This window comes from Parambassis ranga, chromosome 21 (assembly GCF_900634625.1).
Source record: "Parambassis ranga chromosome 21, fParRan2.1, whole genome shotgun sequence".
Taxonomy (NCBI): domain Eukaryota; kingdom Metazoa; phylum Chordata; class Actinopteri; family Ambassidae; genus Parambassis; species Parambassis ranga.
This window is the reverse complement of record NC_041041.1, coordinates 10160356-10182968: the sequence shown is the minus strand read 5'-3', so window position 1 is coordinate 10182968 and position 22613 is coordinate 10160356. Positions and strand designations below refer to the sequence as shown.

At 42.1% G+C, this 22613-nt stretch overlaps 1 protein-coding gene across 1 annotated transcript; it reads right to left on the bottom strand.

Annotated features, from left to right (window-relative positions):
* Window positions 1-10311: 10311 nt before the first annotated feature.
* ackr3a (atypical chemokine receptor 3a) lies at window positions 10312-15442 on the bottom strand. Its single transcript, XM_028394367.1, has 2 exons — window positions 15307-15442; window positions 10312-12828 (listed from the first exon to the last, which is right to left on the bottom strand). Exon 2 carries the CDS (start codon window positions 12757-12759, stop codon window positions 11611-11613), a length of 1149 nt encoding a protein of 382 aa, XP_028250168.1. The 5' UTR covers window positions 12760-12828; window positions 15307-15442; the 3' UTR covers window positions 10312-11610.
* Between the last annotated feature and the right edge of the window lie 7171 nt (window positions 15443-22613).

Here is a 22613-nt window from a genome sequence, read left to right as displayed (position 1 = left end):
TGGTATTATGGTATTTCCAACACGTCCTCACAAACTCACATTTGGTCACTAATGCATAAACCAGATATGTGTGTGTGTGTGGGGGGGGGTGTATAGGTATGTGATGGTGGAGGTATATGCTATGCGGCAGACTTCCACAAAGGAGTCCGTGGTTCAAGTCCCCCTGACGCCATGAGTTGTTTTGTTTTCACGTGGTTTCAAGTGTTGTTTCATTTTTTTTATTGCAGCTGTGTCTGGCTTAAAAAAAATGAAGGTTAAATATATACAGATGCAATTAAGCAGGCTTAGTGTTTAACATGTTAACCATAATAGCACTTACCAATAAACACAAAGTATGCTAAGGCTAGCTGGAATACCTAAAGTTTTGCAAGATTTTGTAGGTATTTGAAAGAAAGGACATTTTAATATGTAGGAGAGAAATCAAAGAGCCACTAAATGACACTTACTCAAATGTAATCATAGTAATTTTCTTCCTTTCATGTTTTTTCGGGTCTTCATTTTCATGAAGGGGCTTTCCACTAAAATCAAAAAAATCAGACACAAAAGAATGTCTCCCACTTATTCTTTCCATCTTTCTTGTCATCTTTCTGGCATTTTGGCTCCCGTTCTCAAATCATAGCCCTTTGATGCTCTGTGTTACAATAGTACCTTAATTAGACAATGCTGCAAATTACCAAGATCACACATTTTGAGTCAGTGAGGTGAAAGAAAAGTTTTTGAACAGAATAATATCTGTGCTGATGGCTTATCTTACAGCTAAAAATAACTTGGCCTTATTTATCTACAGCCTCATTAGTTAAAGACTATTAAAAAATAATAGTTTGCTTCATGGCCTTGGTGGTGTAGGTGATTCTAATTGCTATATTAGTGTTTCTTCTACATTTCAAAGTCTTTGTTTTTTGGAACAATAAAGTTGGTGCAGCTGTGACAACAGTGATGACTTGAAGCAAATAAAACCAGCAACTGATACATGGCAGCGGCTCAAAACCACTGCAGGGGTGAAAAGGGGACACGGGAGGACAAAACCTCAGTTCAGCTTCTGAAAATCTCCTATTCATAATCGAGTGCCAAGAGGGAAATACAATCCATTGCGTGTTTTCATTCGGTCAATTGTGTGGATGAATGCTGAGATTTGGTGTCACCCAGGGCGTGTCAGCTCTCGGCTTCCCCACCCTAAAACCACCCTCATTCCCCACCCGGAAACTACTACTTCCTCCTCCATTCATCTCATACTGATTTTGTTTTATTTCTCAGGAGCCGCTTTACAAACTCATTTGTCAAGCCGCATAAAAGTTTACCGAGCCCTGTGAAAGTAAAGCTTAGGAAAACAGAGACGAGGAAACTCTCCTTTTTATACAAAGAGAAGGATTACAGAGACTGCAATCAGATAGCTATTGAGGTTATCGTTTTGAGGCCAACTGCAGCAAACCTTGGCCACAATAAAGTTTCAGTTTCAGAATCAACATTGGAAAGAAGTGAGTGAAAGATATGGATCATCTCGCTCGTGTATAAATACTCATTAAAAAATCCTTCTTATCATAGCGGGATGCGTGGCATAAATCACAGGTTGCTCAAACTACAGGGAACCTGCAACCAAAACAACACAGCAGGAGAAGTGTTGAGTGAGGGAAGCAGTGGAGGTTTCACTCCTGCGGGGGCAGTAACTGGGGTGTTCGGTACGGAGTATGACGAGCACCTCTCCTCTCAGCCAAGACGCCCCAGGGTGATTGTTGAATGACATACAGACATTTGTATTCACCTCAGGGTGTGAATTTTGAGAGTGTGTTTGTGTCGATGATGGTGGGAGAAACTCCCTGTAAACTGAAACCAGAGTCTATCTGTCCTGCTATCCAGATGGGGGCAGAGAGGGAGCAGATAGGGAAAGAGACAGAGATGTTTTTCTTTCCTTTTGTGGTGACAGACAGACATAAACAGATCATCAGTGAGTATAATTGTTAAACTAACATTGTGCATATACAATGGTATGTCTGGAGGGAACAATATAAATCCCCAAAGACAGAGAAATAATAATAAATGGCATATATATATTTGGGTAATATAATTTCAAGGAGACAGCTGCCAGGACATACTATTTCTGTTTGTCTGATACTGAAATACTGTCTCAGGGTTACATATTTAGAATCCAAAACAATAGGAATTATTATTACAACTACATTTTAAGATTTAACAGAGCACAGTTCAGGGGTCTAAAATATTTGTGTGGCAAAAGAAGGAGAAAGGTCAAAGGTCACACATTTGGCCATTGTTGTTGAGGAGAAAGCTATTTTGCCGAGCTATAAAAGACAGAAGCAAGAGAGCTAACATTGTAGTGTGTCACTTTCCTGCAGTGGCCCTCATATGAATGACATTATCTGAAGTAATGTAACATCTTGCTTATCGAAATGCTGCCAACTGACTGCAGATTAGTGAGTGAGTATTGTTAGATGTGTAAAATAATAATTTACTGAATGTACCTACCTGAACTTTGAAACAACTGTTTGAAGAAGAGCTTTCACACATTAACACAGCACACACATTAACCATTGTGTTTTATCTACATTCTGATATCATCATGATCCTGCCTTCAGATGGTTTCCTTTGGTTTCTGTTTTGATTTAGTCATGGTTCCATTGCTCAGGTGTTGTTTCCCCGTTCCTTTCGGTTCCTGTTTTATTCTGAAAGTTCTGTGTCCCTGTGTGTCTTTGTCTGTTTGTCTGTCTGTTTTCCCTCCACTGTGATTACCTGCCCCGCCCGAACTGTTTTCACCTGTGTCTTGTGTATTTTAGTCTTGTTCTCCCCTTTGTCTGCGTCTGTTCATCCTGTGAGGTTCTTATGTTGCTACCTGTTTTTTTCCGGTTTGTCCAGATTTTGTTCTATTGACCTTTTGTTCAATGCTCTGTTAGTTTCTATTTCTCTTTGTCTTTATTGTTAGTTGTAGGGTTCTTTTCCACATTATTTTAATAAAGCTGTATTTTTTTGCTTACCCACCTTAGTAGTCTGCTTTTGGGTTCCTCTTGCTGAACTCACAGATATTCTCTTTACACCAATTTCACCTTTGCTTTGTGCAGCATTGCAGATTTAGAACATTTGAATTTTCTGTCTGGAAAGTGTTTTTTTGATCTTGATCTTGATGCAACAAGAGAAAAATCTAATTGTCACATTCAGTCTCCTTTAATAAATGTTAACATTAACACATACGACAGATAATCCAATATAAGCACTTAATATGTGACTCATTTTGAATAATGTAATAAAGCGTGTTAGAAATTATATTATATAGTATTGAAATGCATTTTAATTGTAAACCAACCACGACTGACTCCCATGACCCTGTAATGGGATCAGCAGATATATAGAATGTACAGTGAAAATATTAATTCTTGCCATCATCTTCATTCTCCCCTATGATTTCGCAGAGACCTGGGGATATTACTTTACACGGAGTGCGTCTAAGAATTCAGGTGTTCTAAAGACATTTAATAATTCCCAGGCAAAACTAAAAAAAAACGCTAAATTACATCTTTGGCAGCAGCCACGGTACACTGTGTTATAGTTTTGTGCTCTGTGGTGAGCAGATTGGCACGTGTTCAAATAATACATTACATCTCGGGTGAGGATAGTGTAATGAGAATATCAGAATGCAGAAACAAAACAGAATTGCTATTGTGTGTGCTGCATTAATGTGTGAAGGCTGGTAGATACATTTTTGAAGGGTTTCCTTGTTTTTCACCCTGCTTCTATACTGCCGTGCACACCTGTGTTGCACAGGGAGGTAGCCCTAAGAAGAATAGCATGTGCAGATGTCATAATACAAAAGTTTCACAGGCTCACAAAATCTATTTTTTCTGGAAAATTCAGATGAATGTGGCATGACTAAAGCAGAAAGAAAGAGGAGGCAACTGGAAGTTTATGAAGCTTATTAAACTGGCTTCTGGTGCAGTTGGCTGTACTGTTCGCTTTTGTCTGAAAAACACACAGGCATGTTTATACAGTGGAATGCCAGAGTCTGACCCCAGACAGGAACCAAAGGGGGACAATTTAGCCACTCAAACATCACCACAGACAAAACATCGCATGCAGCCAAAGGTTTGCTGGTGCAAGGCACATAAATCCTACATTTGATTTTTAGCCGTCACTGTTAACGCACCCAGTCAGTTGAGATAAAGGTATGTCAGCACCATCATTCCAACGTTCTGTCTCAGGAACCAATACAAGCTTTCATTATCTTTAGTCAGACAAGCTGCAGGTAAGCCATTCATTATCCCTTCAGGGGAAAAAAATGAGGGTGAAGCACCATCATAAACATGACTAAAGTCTAACAACAAGACAGATTAGTTGCGATAATATGCTGTTAGAGAAGTTAAGGTAGTTCTAACTTCTAAACACATTACTGGGTGATGTAAAACATGTGTATGCAGCTAAATGATTTGTATGGATTTGCGTGCCTGTGTAAGCCGTGAAGCGGCTGCCTTTTCTTCAATTACGTGTCTCTGAAGTTCCATTATCAGATCTGACACGTGCATGCTGCTGTGGTGATGGAGTGGGGGCCTGAATTTAAAGTTGCACATCAGGCCGAGGCTCTTAAACCTGACAGGATGGTGGATGAATTAGGTGACGTCTAAACACCAGATCCATAGCTCGGGCACGAAGCGTGGTATAAATCAACCGCCCCACGCCACCTCAGAAAAATATCTGACCTTCACAGCCATGTGTGTCCTACCTATACAGTTACATTTGAGGATCTGGAATAAATTAGAGCCATAGGATGCTTTATGATGGGTTGGACATCAGGCATGAAGTGGTAGGCAACAAGAATGAGCATCACATCCCATTATTCAGGCTATGTGTGAAGTTTATTTTGGAACACTCTGTGTCTAATCTGTTTGTTTGGTCCATACATTAAAGGCTGAGTGTCTGCCAAGGAATCTGACTAGCTGGGCTTATGGAGCTATTCTCTGTGTCTTTAAGGCTTCACATTTTGTAAGGTGAAATGTACCATGTGGTCTTTTTGGAACTATTGTTTAACAGCTGCTGCCTTCACTTTTACAGAGCATTTTAGCATCTTTTAGCTGCTTGTTTTGGTTTTACAGTGGTGGTTTCATTGGTTTAATTAAGTTTTGGGAGCTGCTTCACAAAAGCATGCAGCTTTTATGTTATTCTTTTTCTCAACGCATCGGCTGCCCAGAAACAACAAGCAGACAGACAAGCTACAAGTCAGTTGGTCGCGGTGGGAGATCAAGCTGTTTTAACAGCCAAGTATTTCCCTCTGGGGGTTGAAGAAGACCAAAACAGAGATTAAAAGAGAGTCTGGACTGTTATACAAGGCTCTCTTACACACAGCTCCTACTCACAAGAAAGGCATCTGCATAGACAAATGAAATGACCAGGGATACTTGTTATAACCATTGACAGTAAAAACTATGGACAGAGCCTCCGTGACGTCACCCGTTTGTTTCTGAAGAGCCGTTTTGAGTCTCAGTGGGAGGTTCCGGGACGTGATGACCGCCGCCATGTTGGCAGCGTCACGTCAACTAAAACTCCGAATATGGACAAAGAGGGGGGGCACGAGCGGGGTTTAGGGGGGCGGGCGATCGTGGAAGCAGGAAACTCACGCTGTGATACGTCAACTGTCTGTCACTCAAGCGGCAACGCCCATAATTAGGCGTAATTTTAAGTCCGAATACAATTGAAATGAGTGAGTTGTAAAAAAATTCACCCCCCCTACAATTGACACTAGAAGAGAACCTATCATCTGAGACCACAGCGATTTTTTGTACCAGGCCGTAAACATGTTCTTTTCTGCTGTGAAATCGGCCATTTTAACATGGGAGTCTATGGGAAATTACTCGCTTTTGGAGCCAACCCCCAGCTGTTGCAGCGTGAATTACAAGTTTTGACACTTCCGCATGGGCTTCCACTTTGAGCCCCGAAGGTTGCCGCTTGGTTATAACCACCCAGGCTAATGCAATTAAGCTATTAACAGGAAAAAAAGGTCATCAGATTTTTTGTTGGTTAACACATGCTATTGATTCCTGAACACCACAACTACAGTTAAAAATACATTTAAAATATTCAACAGTTTTTCCAGAGTCACTGTCCCAGTTGACTGAGGATAATCCACAAAGCTCATAGTGTTCACTCTGAAATTTGATTCGCTCTATTATGTTGTGGTGGAGGCACAAATCTCTGCATCAGATATCTCAAACTCAAACAATGCACGGTTAGACACCTATGAAATAAAACACACTGCAGAATCTTTCGATCTGTTTCTTGTCTTAAACAGAACACAATGGGCCATCTGCTCCTAAAGACCCTTGAAGCATCATCATTAATCCACAATAAAGCAACATAAACTTTGGTTTCTGTTAATATATTCCAGCTCACATAAAGAATCTGACCTCAAATTAATGTTATCAGGTAAAGGTTAAATAAGCCGTGTCTTTGTAAATGGCTGTTTGATTCAAAACCAGGTTCAGTGGTCTTTGAACTCACTTTTTCTCTTCTTTTTGACTGAACATCTGTCCAACATCTGTGCCTAGCACTTGTCCTCCTCTTCTTTATAGTCACGGAGTGCTATACTAACCCTATCACACCAAAACTCCCTCTTAGCTCAAGCAGCTGCTGTTTCCTTCCCTTCGTCTTTATTAATAATTCAAGACTTTTTATTCGGCATAAGCCCTCATGTTAAATTCCTGCCACGCTGAGCGAAGCAAGTGCAGACTTGATTGGGAATTGGACCTGTTCTAGATGCCTGGAAATGGTCCACGAAAGATGTTACACTTTCAGTGAGTACACAGGCACGTAGTGTTTGTGAGAATATGCAAAATATGCGTTCAGTATAAAAAATAAATAAATCCAGCTGCTGTAAATTAGCTCTGCAACCCCTGTAATTCTTTAATGTTATCTCTTCTTGACATAAGATATAGCGTTTCATCGTGCTATAAAATAACACTCCCTTAACAGACTCCATCTCTGGCCCGTTCCTATGCTATTTAATTCAAGCTAAAACAAATAGCATCCATTAAGATTGTACTGTAACTCATACATGTTGCAAGAACTTCAGAATTCTGTTTTGGAACCACAGGCTTTTTGTATCTCATAAATTTCGCTGTAAATCTACAGTACTGTATGTGTTCTGCATGAGGGGAGTCTTTCAGAGTGCCGCTCTGCAGCTCATTTAGGCTACTCACACAGTGTGTTTGGATTTGAGTACAGAGCACTGTCTCAGCGGTGTGTTTCACTCGTCCTGCAAAAAGCAACTTATAAAGGCGAGTGGGAGAGCATCAAAAACTGGCAAACTGTAAAATGAGGCCCAGCAGATCACAGTGGGAGTGCATAAGTAAAACATACTGCAGGCTGTTCAGTTGTGAGGGCAGCAGAAGTGTTTATTAGCAAATACTCCTTTCACCCTAGGCAGCCCTGTCTCCCAGAGACTACATTTATACAGCTGATTTGAAGCACAAATATGAATAAAATGTAGTTCAGCTGGATTATATATTCTGTTAATGTAATAAGGAAATGTCAGTTTGGCAAGTCTCAACTATGATGATTATGAACTAAACTTTCTTGTGGTGCGCTCTTTAGTGCTGTTTGTGTTGATGTGACACAGAGCATTCATCCATATTAGGTTAAAACCACAATGTTTTCCCGACCTTATGGACTTTTGTTGCATGCCTCCCTCCATCTGAGCCCGTTCTTTCATCACATAAATGTAGCAGTAAATTAATTCAAAATATATGTTACCAGTTCACATACTCCAGCAAGCAATATGTTACCAACCAAGGGAAATGGTCTGAAATATATTAATGTCCCTCATCTGGAATTGTATATACTCCTTCTTAGGCTATATAAACGTCTATCTTCAGTTTGTGTGTGTGCACTTGCTGTCAACTCAAGAGCCAACTATGCAGAATAACATCACTGTAATAGCCCAGTAAACTGTATGCTTGTGTAGCAGTTACTTTGTGGTGAATTGATGAATAAAATAATTGACCCTGGAACAGGGGTTAGTGGGAGTTTAAGGCACGTTTAAAAGTAAACTTCTCAAATCTTCAATAAACGTCTCCACCATTTAATTAGCTGCCAATGTTACCTTGACATTGTGTGAAATATTAGAGTATAGTAGATAAATATAAAGAAGAAATATTAGAAAGTAGATAAACCCTCCACGATGTCACCCATAGATTTCCTGAACTAAATATCCTCAAATAACCTTTCAAGAAACTGCGACAGTTTTTGGCAGTTTTGCTTCATTTTTCAGCCCTGGAAGTTGTTGCTTTGTCTCAACCCATTATTCACATGACCACATGATAGTGCATAGCTACATAATCATCAATTTCAATGCCCTAAAAATTGGCAGTGACCAGGAATAAAGTAGCTTGAAATATTCTGTAATTGATTGCCTGATGCAGCGTGGAGTAAATGGAGAGCTTCAAGTACTCAGATCAATATTTTAAATATCTGACACATATCCCTAAATATTTTTGCATCAACTGATAACACAGTGTTGTTAATTAGCCCCAGTTTAAGGTCACCGTTGGTGATCAATTCGTCAAAACCGAAGGAAACCACATTCCAGTGATTTCAAAGCTGAACTGCCTATGAGTTAGTTAGTGGAGGTTCAGTGACCTGGAAAGAGCCATCAGCAGGCTGCAACCTCAGGAAGCTACTGACAGGGATCAGGTCAGATGTGGGGAAAATCATTCACAGAAGAAAGGAGAAGGAGGCCAGGTCTGTGTCTCAGTGACCGCCACACACTGTGAGTGCTTCAAGATCAAGGCAGTGGCTGAAACAGGCAGGGTGTCATCCACAGATTACACTCAGGCTGACCTTCAGAAATGCCCTGCACCGCTTCCTTATCAGGGTAACCTACAACAGTCTGGGCTGACTGCAGCACTGGCCCTTCACTTCTCAATACAAACCTGTAACTGTTTCAAGGATACTACAGCTGGTGATGTGACTAGAGGAGGCCATGACACTGAAAATATGCAGGCAAGTGGGGACAAGAAGTGCCACCAGTTTTTAATACAAAGTCACAATCTGCAGAATTGAAACAACTCTTATCTGTTTCCTCAGGAAAGGAGGGAACACTGGAAGGAGTTGCGTCAACACTCCTCTTAGAAAAAAAAATTAGGGTTGACCTTGTCAGCGAGCTCTCCCAAGGAGACCACCACATCCTTCTGCCCAGACGCAGCCCTGTGGTTCTTGGCCCTTAACATGGTCTTCCTCAGTGAGGTCTTCGTCTCATGGGAGGAAGAAAGGGGGGGCAGTGTGTACTATGAGCTCAAGATGTTGAAAGTCTTCACGAGTGGCTGCTAAGTAGTGGGTTTTGGCAGGAATGTTCCCATACACCTGAGTTGTCATGTTTGCATTTTTGATGGAGCTAGATGGCTGGCGGCACTATCTTTTTGTGTTGCCTGCCAGTTCTTGTGAAGATGTTACACATGCCTTTTACAGAATTCCTAAAAATCAAAACAAGTCTTTAACTTGCGGTTATGGATGATTCAAATTTGGTGTCAAAGGTTCCTGTGACTGGAGCGGCATTGTGGTGCAGTGGTTAGCAGTTCGATTCTGACTGGGGCCTTTCTGTTTGGAGTTTGCGTGTTCTCCCTGTGCCTGCGTGGGGTTTCTCCGGGTACTTCGGCTTCCTCCCACATTCTAAAAATGTGCCTAGGTTAATTGGTCACTCTAGTGAGTGTGTGAGTGAATGGTGGTTTGTCTGTTGTACGCTGCCTCTCACCCATGGTTAGCTGGGATAGGCTCCAGCCCCCAGTGACCCTGCACTGCATGACAAAAAGCAGGTTAATGGGTGATGGAGGAGTTCCTGTGACTCCCTAGAGGCAGCAGAGTGAACTGAGATTTCTAACACTTCCACAGAGACTTCATGTCTCAGCCCTGGAGGTTGCCGCTTAAATGCAACCATAAAGCTACAATTTAGTTCTTTTTGTTCTTTCACTAAATGAGAAAAAGTCAATAACTATAAAAACACTATAAAGTGTCTAGAAAACCTTTCATTTAAAGCAGCAAGGATAACATCTGGTTCTTCATTTGTTGTCTTTGTGTGACAATAATTGGAAGATGTGTTTTCTTTCACTCCCCATGTTCCATAACTGAACCATGTCTTTCCATTTGACAGGATAAGACACATAAAGTCATATGTACTTGTTTTTTTTGCTGAAGCTTGATGATTTAGTGGCACAAACCGAACACTGAAAGACTAGAAAACAACTGTATTTGGAGGACCTGCAGGCCTGGTGGGTATTATGTGATGAGATTATTTTGACAAGAAGCAAAGAAGTCACTGAGGCAAAACATTTTCTCTGTATTTAATATATAACAAAACACATGTTACACATTACAATGTCAAAGGAATGCCTCTGTTCTTGTAGACACATGTTCGTGTCTCCGCTCTATAATCACAACTTGAAATCTTTTCAGTGTAAAAGCATGTCAGACATCAAAACAATTTTTTGCTCCTGACAACAGCGAAGAGGAACTGTATAACTCAATGTTCATGACATATCTCTTGGCATCAAGCTTTGGCCTCGCACACACACACAAACACACACACGCCGCTCTAAATTAATGCAGTGACGTATTTGTTATTTGGTCTCTAATAAACACTGTTGCGCACCACGGCTGCTGCCGCCTCCACAAGAGGAGTTAAATCGAGTCATTCCTGTTATTTGGTCATAAAATTGTAGCTGTCTGTGGCCCGTGTGCTGACGCAGCAGGATTGATAAAACAAAGACGCGTGTATCTTTGTGACTACTACTGTCTGCACTGATACAAAATAAAATGACAGCACGGTGGAGTGAACTACGTCATAAAATACCAACGTGAAGAGTCAGGAGCTACATGCGTCTGCGCTTTCAGCTCAGTAGTCTCAGCTGAAACCTCCAAGGAATGTTTAAAACGATCAAAAGAAGGCAGAGCATTAAGGGAGTAAGCTAGCTGTAGCTTGAAAAGTGTCAATCTTTTCAGCAAAACAAACAAAACGAAATTAATTTGCACACTTTTTCCAAAGGTTTCAGCTGATGTGAGGTCAATTGAGCAATTGAGGTCATGATTGATAACAAGACAGCAGGACAAAAAACACAAAGCCAGTCAACGGCTCAACTAAACAGATGAGGCAGCATTGTATGACGTGGAGCACTGAGCAGACATCAGTGTGTGAAGACTCTGCATTACAACATAAAAGAGGCAAAAATACATGTATATAAATACAACTAGATACAAAGAGGTTACCAATATTACTCTTACGCTGATGCTATCAATATGCATTGCACATATCACACACGGTCACACACACACACACACACAGTACAATCCTACATACACGGTGTGATTTCACACCTTTACGATCACTGTTTTGGCTTTACAACTATAATTATATGATCAGTATAATAAAACTGCTTTCTAAGTGCTTTTCAGTCCACCAGAGTTGAGCTTTTGCAGTCTTCAAGCTTTACTATGAGTCAAGCAGATGTCTGTAAAAAGTACGCTGGATCGGCAGCTAATGTCAAATATAATGCTGATAGCAAATCACATAAATCAGCTTTAGTATATTGCATTGGAATGATTTGAAGTTTTTTTTCTTTTTGGTCACTTTCAGATCTGGGGTGGGTTTTCTACAGCTACAGCAGAGTATTCAGTCTCAGACATGTTCGAGGCCTCGATGAGGCGTGCCAAGCCCGTCCTAGTGGAGTATTTAAAAATGAATGCCTTCATGAGGTCATAGCGGTAGTTTCTGTTGATGAAGTTGTAGAGGATGGGGTTGAAACAGCAGTGGAGTAAGGACAGGCACTGGGTGAGGTGTAAGGCCACGTAGATCACATTCTCCAGGCCGCAGGTCAGCGGCACCAGGCCCAGCTGTGACAAGGCGTCAGCCAGGAGGACGGCGTGGTACGGCCCCCAGCAAGCCAGAAAAACCACAATGTAAGCCAAGATCACTCTGCGGCTAACACGTCTCTCCTGCTCAACTGGAGATGATGATGATGATGATGATGAAGAAGAGGAGGAGGAGCGAGTGAAGGCTCTGGCCAGCAGGGCGTAGAACACTGCAATGACGGGGAAGGGGAGAACAAAGCCTAGCAGGATGAAGCTCAGCTGGACTCCCACCATCCACTCCCGGGGGCTGTCCTCTGGGTACACAGGCCTGCACAGCATGGTGTCCCCGTGCGTCGACTTTACAGTACGCAGGAAGTAGGTGTCAGGCAACGAGGCCACCAGAGCCAGAAGCCACACCCCTACACATGCCCCACGGCGGATCATCTTCCTACGCGCGCCTGCGTCATCCCTGTGCTGGGTTACACTCAGGTAACGGTCCACGCTCATGCACGCCAGGAAGAAGATGCTTCCGAAGAGGTTGACGGAGTACAGCAGGTGTGTGAGTTTGCACGCCACCTCACCAAAGGGCCAGTGGCCGTGCTGGGCCAGCGAACTCACCCACACAGGCAGAGTCGCGCACACACACAGATCTGCCACCGCCAGGTGAGCGATGTACATGTGCGTCTCGTGGCGAGGGGTGGAGTCTCTTTGTGCACGAACGTTCACCCAGAGGACCAGGGCGTTGGCGGCCAGGCCGACGATGAAGATGAAAGTGTAGAGGACACACATGGAGTACAGCAGAGCGCTGCGGTTGAACGCAGTGGCGCACACCATTGCATCCACACTTGATATGTTGCCCAGTGTTTCGGAGAAGTTGAGGTCCCCAAAGGACTCCCACAGGTCCTCCAGCTCGCTGGTGCTCAGACTCATTTTTCAGCTCGGGCAGAAGACCACAGACTGCTGGGAGGAAACACACACCACCTCTGACTGGGACAGACCCTGTAAAAACACGACAGTAACTTATCATTTCTTGTAAAACACATTTATCTTGATAAAGATCCTGCTGCTAAATGCAAGTAGTTTTTTTCATGTTAGTCTCAGGTATCATATTTACGAAGCAATTTTCAGTTGCATAAAGCACAGCTCGTTTTACTCATGTGGACCACATGAGCTAATAAAACATAAACCTACTTGTGGTATGCCACCAGATCCTGAAGAATCTTAATGTGGTTAACTTGTTAAAACACTGCTTTCATGAGTTAATAGAGGTCCTCTGTTATCGTGTCACAAACGGTGGAGTTTTCTGTGATTGATGGGCAGTCTTTTGGGGGGGCAGTGCAGTACAATAAATGTTTACATTAGCTCTGCTAGCACAGAGTGCAGATTAGACATAAGGAAGTGAGATCGAGAAGTCCAAACAGGGTGTATTTCCGGAGCGTTCCGGGCATTCCAAGATAAAGCGCTGGTCAGTGTGGGAAACCTGATGCCACTTAAAAGAAATATTTTCCCTTAACATGCTTGTTATTGTAAAAAATCCTGTTTTTTTCTGTTCATGAAGGAGGCAGAGAGGGCGAGAGATCAGCTGTCACCACCCTGATGATCAAAGAAAAGACTGCTCCTAACAGCACATACGTCATTTTACAACATCTGAATCTTGTAACACAGGAACACATGCTGTTCATTTCAAATTGAAGAGTGTGCCAGATCACAGAAGTAGTAGTCACAAGCACCTCGGTGTGCTAGTAAGTGAATGCTCACCCATGAATGGCCGGCATTCACTGTGTGTTTTTTTTTTTTTTTGGTGTGATGTCTCTTTCAGCTAACTGTCAGCATGCCATGGTGTGAAAGATCAGAGGTGAAAGGTGATAGATCAAAACCAAGAACACAAGTGGGCTAACCCCACTGTTAGCCCCAGACTGACTCGTACGCCTACGGAGTGAGTTGTGTGCGCAGAGCAGCGGGGAGGCTTGACGGCTGCAAAATGGTCCAACCGCGGTTAAAAACGAGGGTCACCGACCGCTGGGTGACACAGCATGCCGGAGTGCAGTGAAATGTGACCGTGTCAGACATCTGTCTATGTAGGAGGCTGAGGCCGGGATAATTGGCACAAAGACACAGGAAGATGATGAAAGAAAGGGTGAAAATAAGTATATACAAGGACACCTGGAACACATTTAAAATGTGCAGATGTGTAGTCAGGTCTGACTTTGGTATCAGTTTGTAATCATCAGGTTAATTGTGTATTTTTGTTTTTATAACACTAAAGACCTCTGATCCAACAAAGCACAACCACAGCTGGTCATAAGTGAAAAAATATATTACAGCTCCCAACAGTTCATCTAAAAGTAATAAAACATAATATCCTACATTTACATATTAAAGGCCCAATAATGCCTTTTTTCTCAATCTGATAAACACTTCTGTAATCTGTCTTATTTTAACATCTGGTATTACTACATTTTCTTTGAAATGGATCTACATTCTTCTGCCTGTGATAAAGCTGTTTAAAGAGATGTCAGATATCACACATTTCATTCTACTTTCAATTATATTGAGTCACCGGGGTGTGCTATTCATTCCAACAGTGGTTTTCTAAGCAGAGATAATCCCCAACAATGGTTTCTGTCTAATTCCCTTATATTATATGGAAAATACATGGAGGTGCCAGGTAGCCCCACAGGCTTCAAGCTAATTAACCTTTTAACACACACACCATCAGATAACACCGTCAGCACATGAAGCCCACCACACTCTCTCTCTCTCTCTCTCTCTCTCCCACTCTCTCTCTCTCTCTCTATTCTCTCTGACTGTGTCCCTCCGTGTGTCTCTTCCCCTCGCAGGCATCCAGTTACAAATTAGGCGAAAACGTCTTTTGTTCCTCAATACACAGCAAATAAAAAGGCCATTTTCATGTGCTAATGCTGGCGACCAAAAGAAGTTGCAGGTGCAGCATGTGTGTTTGTCAGAGGTTTCTCCTGTTAGTTTCTGTATTAAAGTTCTGACATTAAAAGTAGGGGAAAAAACAGTATTTACGCACAGGACGTGATGTTTTCACATAGACTATCAGCAAAAGTGTTGCTTTGTGCGTCATTACGCGCTGGAACCAAATCAAACCAAAAGATCCCAGATTGCTGCTACCGTCGGCAAACACATACAATATCATTGTTGTCATTGTTGAATGATATCAGGCTGGAAACAAACATCTGTTATCAGATGTGAGATGTGTGCACAGAAGCCTAAAGTCCGGATTTGAATGGCAAATAATCGGCGCGCCGAGAGACGCAGGGAAGATGGAGAGGAACGAAAAATATATATAACTATCACAACTTTCCATTTCAGCAGTAATTATCACGCGATATTTACAACAATAAATAGTAAAAATGTTTTTATATCAACTTAAATTCGCCACAATAGATGTGTTTGAAAAACCGAAAACCTTCACTTTCCCTGCAAAAACAGCTCCAGTAAGCAGCTTACCTGTTCCTCCCTCGTCTCTTGTCTGAAGAACAGATCTGTTTGCAGTGAGATTTGATGTTGAAGGATAACTTCAGCTCCACTCTAGCAAACTTGTGTGCGCTTCCCTCCGCCTCCTTAAATGAATGCGAGCCTGTTCCTTGTTGCTGCACTTGCTGATACTCTTAAGAGCAACGCCTCCCAGGCTGGTCCTATAACAGCGCTGCGTATTGACATGGCACCGGCTCAGGACAGGCGGTCAATAAACAGCAGCCCCGGCCAGTTTCGGCCAAGCAGAGAGAAGGAAAACAAAGTAGTCCTTAAAATGCTATAATATTGTTAGTACGTGCAAACTGAGAAGATGCCATACTTTTCATATGAAACTTTCATGCAGGCATTTATCATTGAATGTTTATTATTTGTTTGTACAAATGCAAATTATACAAAGTGAAAATCTCCACTTTTTGCTACTTGATACTTCATCTCCCCTTTTGGCCTATAGCTTTTAAAATAATACTCATCTTTAAAGGTTAAACCAGAGTCTGGCACAGAGCAGAATTTATTTTCAGGCGATGACTGTTGACAGAAATGGTTAACTCCACCAGATATTCATCTTTCATCTAAACTTCTTACATCTTAAAATTCAAACGTTTCAGTATTGTAGATTTAAAAAAAATAATTGTGAACATTTTGCTTCTAAAACATAAATCTTCAAAAGGACAGATACACACGTTACTGCACCACTCCTCCCTGCAGCACCCGCCCCTGTTTCCTAGATGTGAAACCAAAGTGTCAGTCATACAGTAAACCACATTTGTCGCCTGCTTCCACCCAAAAAAACGAAACATAATGGGTTAAACCCAACATTCAGACAGGCAGAGATAACTGAAAACACCCTCTGAATAACGAACACCAAAACCAAAAAAAAAAACTAAACTAAATTATGAGAAATGCTTCTCATGAAACCACGAACAGTGACAGCAGCTGCAGAAGTTTCATTGTTCGAGTCGTATTCAGTCCCATTTCTGAAACGCTCTTTGGAAGCGGGACAAAGCTGAGTGGGAGGCTGAAAGCTGCTGAAAGCTCACCTGCAACTCTGGTGGCCTCACAGCTGCATCCACCAGAGCAATTAACCCCAAGTTCAATGCAAAGACAGAATCACAAAAAGAAGCAGAAACGGAGGAATTTATTTGAAGAAGGCGCTGATAGAAGATGTTTGCATTGTCAGGTCGCCATAATAAACTTTGCTGGAGCTCAGAGGAGAATAACTCCTTTGATTCTGTGTTTAATGAGCAAAGTGCTGAGATAACCAGGTACACTGTGTCTGGTTTCCTTATGAAAGGGATATTGTTGGCTTCCACAGATCACCAACTATAAAGTTTATTATGACAGTATGACCTGTATTCAGTGATGAAATGCAGCCAGCAGGCTACTCTGACCTCATTAAAGAGCAAAGCAGTGAAGTCAGTTTCAATGAGGCTTTAAAGAGAGCTCCCACTACGCACGCATACCCATTGTCCTCCATATCAGGAGCATCAGGGGGGGATTTGTAAGCCTCTCTGATAAGCATCCGCAAACCCTGCAGACTGCTGCCAACCTCTGTTCTGCAGTCCTCATTCACAGGGAGGCCGGACTGGGAACAGCAGGGGTGTGTGGGTGGGTGTGTTGGTGTGTGACTGTGGTTGTCTGAGAAAAGACCATTCACTTCACTTTCTGTTTCAGAAAAGCAAAAAAAAGATGCACTAAATAAGAAAATTACAAACACAACCACACCACATATTACATCAGTGTACTTTATTTAATTAATGACTCTTAGAAATTACACAAATGAACCAAAGTTACAACTATGACGTTATGTTAAAGGTGTCTGTGTGTTGGGTGTGTTGCATACTGCATACTGAAGATGGCATGATACCAGATTATGCCACTAGATGGAACGGTGAGTCACTGTAGCATCTAGTCCGTCCTTCATACAACATGAGAAGAAGAAGAAGAGGTACTTGCTGCAGGCAGTGATTCAAACGTTTAGTCGACCGTGTCGAAGTGAATCAATAAAGTTTGATGCTCTAGATTGAAGACTCTTGGAGAGCTAACCAGTTATTGTTTTGTTTTTTAGCCTGTTGCCAAGACAGAAATCCAAGAATGTGTTGCTTATCCGGCACATCACCATGCTGGTAGGCTGCTGAAAGATTTCTGTCGCATCGCAGTCCAGTGTTCCACAGAAATGATGGAAGAGTCTCTGAACAACATGCAACAACAGACGAAGTGGTGAGAGCACAGACTCCCACCAGAGGTGAACCTTCAATTAACCGAGGGTAAGAAACACAATTCATGCTTATGTGGTGTTGTTAAAGAATAATATTTACTGAAAACTGCGTTTACATTTTTTGCTGCCCTCTAGTGGCTGACACGATTTTTTTGTTCCAGTACCACTTTTTTGATGCTGTGGTGGTGGTGAAAATAATATAATTAATTTTCTTTGTCAAACTTAATGGGGTGCAGAGTTTAACCATTTGAGCCAAGTTCATCACACAGAATAAATAAACTGATTAAGAGATAAAGGTATCAATAAAGGTTGGCAAGTACAAGAGGAAAACACAGTTTCAATGACTTAATAGAAGAATGGGTAGGTCAGTGGTGTGGGTGAGAAAAGCTTTGGAAAACATGGCATGAAAGATCGCAACAGTTATTTCTAAAGTCTGCTGCTTCTTTTGTAGTCTGGCCCTGCGTCACGGTGGCGGGTCTGATAGACACCATCTATTTTAGTGCAAATATCCATTCAAAAGGGTCCCTCTCAAACTTTCTCAACCACATTGTTACCAGTCGACCTCCCCTCCTGCTTTGAGGCTCCCTCATGCATTTTTCTACTCCCTCACATTCCTCCTCATCTCCTCACTCATTTTTCACTTAATTACTTATTCATTTACACCCATCTTTCAAACCGAGAAGGACCTGACTGAGTGAAGCTGCAAGCAGTGTACATAAGGAGCGGATAAAGCTTGTCAAGGAGTGTGAGAACATGATGGAGACCAGTGGAGCTATAAAAAAAACAAAAGAATGACAAAAGATTGGCGGGCATTTGTTAAACTGAACCCTGTTTTGAGTTCGTGAGCCAGTTTTTTGTCACTGGTGATGTTCTTTATGCGTGTGTTGAGTTCATCTTCTGCGTCTCTCTGGGATCTGTTCATGCAGGTGCGTGTGTTTGGCAGGATGAGTGCGTCTCTGTCGGGAAATGTAGCAATCAAGGCATTCCTCATGTTGATAGAGCATCCCTTACCCAGTTCATGAATGTGTGTGAAACCTGAGATGTGCTCAGATGTCTTGCAGCTTTGTGTGTGTGATTTTTAAACTGAATGTCAACTGGGGATGGATTTTTTTTTTTAATTTTCTTACTGTTCCACGCATTTTACCTGTATTTTATCTTTGTGATATTCATAACACATATTCTCACACATACATGAAAAACACAATTGCTCAATTGCCAGTGAATCCAAAAACAACACATGCAGGCAGGTAGCTGACAGATAGTCAAACTTTCACTTAGGAGGCTGAGTTACGTGTCCCCTGTCTGAACTTTCTCTCTCTCTCAAGTTCATGCCGTCCCTTTCTTCACTGTTGTTTTGACCAGCGCTTCATGTTTTTAGTTACAACTGAGATCAACATCTGCAACAAGCTTCTCCACTTTTTTTTGACTACCATGGTAACAACCTTCACTCTGACGAGACATTATATGCAAAAGAGGGCACAAGCAGAATTAATCCATTGGTTTTAGTGAGATCATGCGGATTGGAAGCTCGCTTGAATTCAATTCAAGTTTTATTTATTTTGCGCTTCTAATAGCTTTTTTTATCACAATTGTGTCAAGTCGCTTTACAGAAACCCAGAGCCTGGACACCCTTAATAAAAAACTCCCTTTCATTAGTGGCCAGTGGCCAGAAGAAGCCATTCTCATGTCTCATGCCATAGCTTTTTTTGCCCAGATATCCATTACTTATCAATCAGAGGCACAAGAAAATTATCCCCTTACAGGGACATAAGTCATCAGTCATAACGGGCCAAAAAACCATGTCATAAACAATGACCATAGCTAAAAGATGTTGAAGTGTCATTACTCTGCTTTATTTTTGATAAAAGAGTGAACATGTTGAACATGTTCAGAGAGCTTGTTCCCTGCTCTCTTGTTTCTTACCTCACTGAATCTGTCAGTGCCTTCGTGCTCAGCCGTTGACCATGACCGGCTGCAGCTCATATAGTCCATTGACTTTGTCTATCATCTCTGCACGCAGCAGTAACTCAAACAAAAAGCTTTCTCCAAGCCTCGCTCTGTTCACCCCCACCCTTTCTCCACCCCCACACACCGAACCACTCACTCATGTTCATTAATACAGTGCAGGTCATTGGTGATAGCTGAGGAAAAGCTTTGCTCCAGGGGACAGCAGGTGTCCAGTATAGATTAGTGAATGACAGAATCTATCTACAGGCTGCAGGAGAAGGTGTCCATCTCTGTATACACCGAGCAGCCTCAGGTCTACTCTAGTAATCCTATCCTGACGATCCCCATGTGTGCTTCACAACACGCTGCAGTTCTGTGATATGGTGGGTAACTTTCACCCCTATTGTCTTGTCACGCCAAATGAAAAATGGACCATCAGCATGGCTGGAATGCAGAGGTGTTTTGGAGAACCCTGCAGCTACAGCGTCACCTCCTACACTACCTGTAGGTGCCTTGCTAGCCCGCGGCTGTACAAGAGGCTCCGTGCTGATGCACTGTCGCTGGAATCAAGTTCACGTTTTAACTTTATAACGTTGCATCCACAGGCTGATGTAACATATACACAAAGTGACATTTCAAAACAAAATGTCAGGTTTTATAGGAGCGTGAGCACTTTTGAGAAAACCAAACAGTGTGGGCTTCATGGGGCATAAACACAACTCCACAGCACTCAAACAAAATGACGGAATAAATAATGTAGATAAACATGTTAGCAGATGAGGTCTGACTCAGTTTAATGTGAAAAGATCTAAATGGCGATACGCTGTAAATATCGCGTCTTTCTAAGAGAAAATGCCCCTGCAGCACTAAACGATTGGTCCAAATCAAAAGGGCAGCATGCAATGGAAAATTACCTCAAGCCATTTTTTTTCTGTCCCAGGTGGTTCCTATTTTTTGGTCTCTGCACCGATCGCGTACACACAAGTGAACTCGGCACTGTAGGGGGATTACGGCCAGGATGTGGCATCCCAGGCCGCATCTGGAGTTGAGCCCCGTATGCCTGAAGCTCCTCGTGAGGGGCACTAACACTCCCATAGTCTCATCTGTAACCCTGAGCATTGTTACTGCCATTACAGACAAAAACATTATGAGGACAGTTGTAGTCTTTTATTGTTTTGTGTGTGACAGCGGGGAGAAGAAATAAAAGCCAGAAAGACGTTAGAAACGAAAGAGGAGTCAACAACGGAGCGAGGGATCATACAAGATGTGCTAAGCTCACAGTGTGTCTGTTTCTCCCATCACTCTGCAGCTTGTGAAGGAGATAGCAAAGATCTGCTTTTCATTACAATATAGAAGAAGGATTTAAAGAGCAGCATAATGGCTGACTGGAGTCTTAACCCTGTCACTCTGACACCCCAAACCACCAAAAGCCTTCTACGAATCTCCCAGCCACGCTCAACCTTTGCTTGTAAATATAAAACAGCTTTAGCTGTCTCACGCCAGCCTCCCAGTACCACCAGGCACTCTATACATCAGAGCTTGAAAGGAAGCCAATAGCCTGATGTCCATTCATTCATCAAAACCATGATGGGCAGACCTTCCGTGTAAGAGTTGCAAAAGTGCAGGCTTGCCTGGGTCCTATCACTGCCAGCCGGGCCAAGTAAAAAGCGCCTGTCAGGAGCTTAATTTGCGAAAGTGTTTATATGTGGTGAATGCAGTCCAATCCTCCTGAGAAATACGTCTTCAGCAACCGTTCAAATCCCCAACGAGCAAAAGATGTGTGAAAAGTCCCATTGTGGCAAAAGTTTCCTGTGTAATTTTCACATCGGTGAGAGGAGAAGACTAACACAAAAGAAGGACGGAGATGAGGATAAAATGAAACACGGGATGAAAGACATATCCTGCAGGAGTTCATGAAAAGAGGAAGGAGGTAGTGTTTGTTATTATTTTTTCACCAGTGTTTTTCACTCCTTTTTTGGTCTTTGTATGGAACTCCTTGGCTCTATTTGTGGTCGTGTTCCTCCACAGCTGTTGTAGTCAAACCTTTATGTATTTTTTTTGTAACCATCTGTTCAGGCTTTGATCACAAGCAAGGCAGCTTAGAGAAGTTTATCTTAGATGCACACTCATATAAGTAGTTTACACCATGGATTTATGACCAAATAAACTATAAACATGCTTTATTTCCCATCATGCTACAGGCAGATGAACCAGAAAACAATTCTCTTGTGTTATAGGTACATAGTTGCTTTTAAATTATCCCCCTGAGAATGTGTTTGACAAAGAGAAATGTTTAAAAAAATGTTTTTCTGGACAATCAATCTGTGGGAAACCATCTACGAGCTTCAAGGAAAACTTGATTTAAGAGGCTACTGTGATAGGTGCTGTTTTGGGGAGCGGGGGGGGGGGGGGGGGTGATTGTGCTCAGATGTCAGAATGAATTCCTCACTTCCACAATGATGGGGAACATACAATGGACACTCTGTGATAGGAAGGTAAAAGGAGGCAGTTGGAAAGTTAAAGCATAAAAAGTTAACGCCGGTAGTTCTTCATTACAAACCTTTTCCTGCTGCCAATCTTAATAGAACAGCCTTGAACTGTGCCTCTGTGCACACATGGATTCACTCACTCACACACACACACAGACAGAGGCAAAGGTTGACAAGCTGCGTTTTTTTATTGAGGTGTAATTGATTGGATTTTAATGTAACTCCTGAAAGATTGAGAGAATGTATGATATTTATAATTTGCCTAATTTCTCAACTGACCTCTTTTTCTCCCCCACTCTACCACCTCCCTCTCTCTCTCTCTCTCTCTCTCGTGTCTGTTGTGGGTCACAGTGTTAAACGGCTAGCCTGTTGTTGACCTTGTGACACCTGGCACAAACAGTGGGCCCGATTTATGGCCTAATCAAAACATCCAAAAGTCAACAAAGATCAATCAATCACATCTGGCAGAAAGGAGAACATTTAGATAAGACGTGTTTATGTTTTGTAGTTTTTCATAATTTCACATTTGATGAAGTCATATAAAAAGAACCGTTGGACATTTTAGGGAAATGCATTCACTATTATATTGTACAGGAGCTGAATCAGCAGCTGGTTAGCATAGCACAAAC